Source organism: Cucurbita pepo, chromosome 17, assembly GCF_057944985.1.
Source record: "Cucurbita pepo subsp. pepo isolate OVF chromosome 17, ASM5794498v1, whole genome shotgun sequence".
In the NCBI taxonomy this organism is placed as follows: Eukaryota; Viridiplantae; Streptophyta; class Magnoliopsida; order Cucurbitales; family Cucurbitaceae; genus Cucurbita; species Cucurbita pepo.
This window is the reverse complement of record NC_141814.1, coordinates 10,433,441-10,437,499: the sequence shown is the minus strand read 5'-3', so window position 1 is coordinate 10,437,499 and position 4,059 is coordinate 10,433,441. Positions and strand designations below refer to the sequence as shown.

Below are 4,059 nucleotides of genomic sequence, written 5' to 3'. Positions count from 1 at the left end.
CTTCTAATCTAGCAACCGGTGCAAAAGTTTCTTCATAATCTATGTCTTCTTCTTGACAATAACTTTGAGCTACAAGCCTAGCTTTATTTCTAATGATATTCCCATTTTCATCCATTTTATTTCTAAAAACCCATTTGGTTCCAATAATAGAAATTAGATGGCCTAGGGACTAATTCCCAAACTTTGTTCCTTTCAAATTGATTTAGTTCTTCTTGCATAGCTAAAATCCAAAACTCATCATTTTCGGCATCCTTAAGACCTTTTGGTTCAATTTGAGAAACAAAAGCAAGATTATTAAATAAATTAATAGAAGAACGAGTTTTCACACCTTGTTCGAGATGAGATAAGGCATACCTCCATTCTTTTGTCATTGATGAAGAACCTTCCTCCTTTAAGCTCACCTTTCTTTACTTAACCAATTTCTTTGCCTTTGTCAAGTAAATCTCCAAAATTTCTTTCTAAATCATCACTACAAATAGATTCATTAGAAATATTATTGCAAGATTCATCAAATACCACATGCATAGATTCCTCCATAACTAAAGTTCTCTTATTGAATACTAGTAGATGAATAACCAAGAAAAATACCAATATCCGTTTTTTAATCAATTTTTCCAAAGTTTTCTTTGTTGTTCAAAATAAAACATTTGCAACCAAAAACTTTAAAATACCCAACATTTAGAATTTTGTTATGCCAAATTTCATAACTAGTTTTATCTAATGAAGGTCTAATTAAAACTCTATTTAAAATATAACAAGCGGTATTAACGGCTTCCGCCAAAAAATATTTAGGTAAATCATACTCATTTAACATTGATCTAGAAAATTCTTGTAAAGTGTGATTTTTCCTTTCAACCACCCGTTTTGTTGAGGAGTCCTTGGAGAGAAGTCATGAGAAAAACCATTATCTTCACAAATTTTTTCAAAGGCAACACTATCAAATTCTCCCATTCTCCCATATGGTCACTCCTAATTTTAGTAATTAAAAACCATTTTTCATTCTAACTCTTTTTATAAAACTAGCAAATCTTTTCAAAACATCTTTTATGTTTTATCATCAAAACCCAAGTAAATCTTGAAAAATCATCAACTATCACACAAGCATAATAATTTCCTCCATAACTAGCTATTTTAGAAGGTCCATATGGAGTAGTTGAAGAGGCCTAGTAGTAGAAATCATATTTTTAGATTCGGAAGAAACTTAGTTTCCTTGCCCATTTGACAAGAATCACAAATTTTATCTTTTTCAAATTTAAGTTGAGGAAGACCTCTAACTAATGAATTTTTTGAAATATTTGAAATCAACTACATACCAGCTGTCCAGTCTTCTATGCCATAGCCAAGAGTTATCAAGCAAAACCGAAAGACATTTATTATTTGTAGGACAATCATTCAAATCAATAGTATACACATTATCATCTCTATTTCCTACAAACAAAACTTTCCTATCACTAGCATTTTCAATTATGCAATTATTCTTATCAAATACAACTCTAAAATCTTTATCACATAATTGACTAAGGCTAAGTAAGTCATGCTTTAAACCAACTAACAATACATTTTCAATGAGAGTACAAGAGTTATTACCTATAGTACCTTTACCAATTATTTTACCCTTCTTGTTATCACCAGATTACTAAGCCACCATTCTTCTTGGAAAGATTCACAAACTTGGATGGATTACCCATCATGTGTCTTGAGCAACCACTCTCCAAGTACTACTTATCTTTCTTAGAGGCTTTCAAACAAACCTAAAAACAAAGATATTCAAAATTGACCTTTTGGTATCCATACTTGTTTGGGTCCTAGAGAGTTAGTCTTTACAAATTTAGGAATCCATTTCATGTTTGCATTCATATTAAAAACATTGTATTTGGATAAGTAACAAGAATAATATTTATGTCCAAACTTACCACACGAGAAACAAACAACATTATACAAGAATTTATTTCTTGGACTAAATTTGTGTATTCTATTTTAATTCGAAAAATTATTTTTTAAAACATTGTTAAATTTTGTATTTTGAGAAACTTTTATTCCTAAATGAATATTTTGAGAATTTTTCAATTTAAAGCAGTTAAGTCTAATATGACCTTCAACACCACAATAATCATATATAGGCACAAATCTAGATTTATCATACTTAGATACAAATTTACATGTGTTAGATTTAGACATGATAGGGGATGCTTTAACAAATATTGTTTTAGAACTTAAGGTGTAGAACATTCATCAATATAGCCTAATCCTCCTTTATCACCATATGACTTACCTCCTTCAAGTATTTTATCTAATTTTTGAGCACCTATTGTTAACCTTTTAATAGACTCCCTAACCCTACCAAGTTCTTGCAAATTATTTGATTCATTTTCTTTGAGTAATTTAATTAATTTATCTTTTTCACAACAATCATGCTCAAAAGACTTACTTTATCAATTAATGCATTTCCTCATCACAATCAAATACATACTTTTCACAAGGTACATCAATTTTAACAATACTATGATCCTTCTCTTTTAAGCAAGAAATTACATTTAATAAAGACTTATTTTCGTCTTATATTTCTTTTTAAGCACAACATACTTTGAAATAAGTTTTTCTAAATCAATTGTCATCTCATCAACAAGTTTAAATAATTCATGATAAGAAAGAGATTCAAGAGTTACCTCATCTTCTTGTTCATCCTCTTTGTCACTATGAGCCATGTAGCAAAAATTTGCTACTTCTTCATCACTTCCACTTGCACTTTCATCACTATCATCCCAAGTAGCCTTCATTGCTTTCTTCTTGGATTTATTAGATGATTTGAGGAGAGGACAATCCGTTCTTATATGACCCGGCTTTTTACATTCATAACATATTACCTCATCGTTTTTGCTCTTTTCACCTTTTGACTCTTTTTGATTGGTGAAATGTTTCTTGAATTGTTTCTTTCTTTTAATAAAATTTTTACACTTACGTGTGAAGTAGGCGACATCATCTTCATCAAGGACGTTCTCATCTTTAGAGTCAACTTTGATGGACTTTAGGGCTATACTTTTCTTCTTTTTGGATTCTTCTTCCATGTGCCCCTTCATGGTAATCTCATGTGTCATGAGAGAACCAACGAGTTCATCCAAAGGAAGCTTTGTGAGATCCTTTGCTTCTTGAATCGCCGTCACTTTTGCGTCCCAACTTTTAGGCAGAGACCTAAGAATTTTTCTTACATTTTTGGAAGTAGAATATACTTTTCCAAGATTTTTCAAAGCATTTAGAATATTAGTAAATCTAGTAAACATATCACCAATAGGTTCATTTTCCTCCATTTTAAATAGTTCATAATTATGAACTAACATGCTCATTTTTGTTTCTTTAACTTGATTTGTTCCCTCACGAGTTACTTCAAGAGTTTTCCAAATTTCATATGCCAAAGAACACATACATACTCTATTAAATTCATCATTACTTAAGGCACAATAAAGACAATTGATAGCACTAGCATTCAAAGAACATTTTTTCATATCATGCTCATCAAATTCCTCTTCTAATTTAGGCACCTCAACATTATTAACAATTTTTATTGGAACGTAAGAACCATTACTAACATTTAACCACAATTGATAATCAACTGGCAAATAAATTTTCATTCTAGCTTTCCAACATGTATAATTTGTTCTATCAAAATAAGGGGGTCTAGAGGTTGATTGTCCTTCACTAAAACCATTTTAAACACGTACGTTGGCCATAAGCTCGAACAATAAAGTTTATATAAAAAATCTATAAGAGCAACTCGCTTTGATACCAATTGTTGGATCGGTATGGCAACCCTAGAGGGGGGGGGGGGGTGAATAGGGTTTTAACGATAAAAGTGTTTAAACGTGATTAAGTTTTATGAAACTTTTTACAAATAAGTAAAGATGATAGTTACTAGACCAAAATAATTCAAGTCAAAACAATAATAAAGTAGAACATGCAATAAATCACAATAATAATTTTGAAATTAAATAGGAAAGAGTTAGAGAAAATGACACCGTAGTTTTATAGTGGTTCGGTCAAACTCGACCTACTCCACTCCCCAAG

The 4,059-nt window shown here is 30.7% G+C and overlaps 1 protein-coding gene across 1 annotated transcript; it reads right to left on the bottom strand.

Annotated features, from left to right (window-relative positions):
- Positions 1–2,534: 2,534 nt before the first annotated feature.
- LOC147787643 (uncharacterized) lies at positions 2,535–3,626 on the bottom strand. The gene has a single exon (XM_087119229.1). The coding sequence runs from the start codon at positions 3,624–3,626 to the stop codon at positions 2,535–2,537; it is 1,092 nt and encodes a 363-aa protein (XP_086975355.1).
- Between the last annotated feature and the right edge of the window lie 433 nt (positions 3,627–4,059).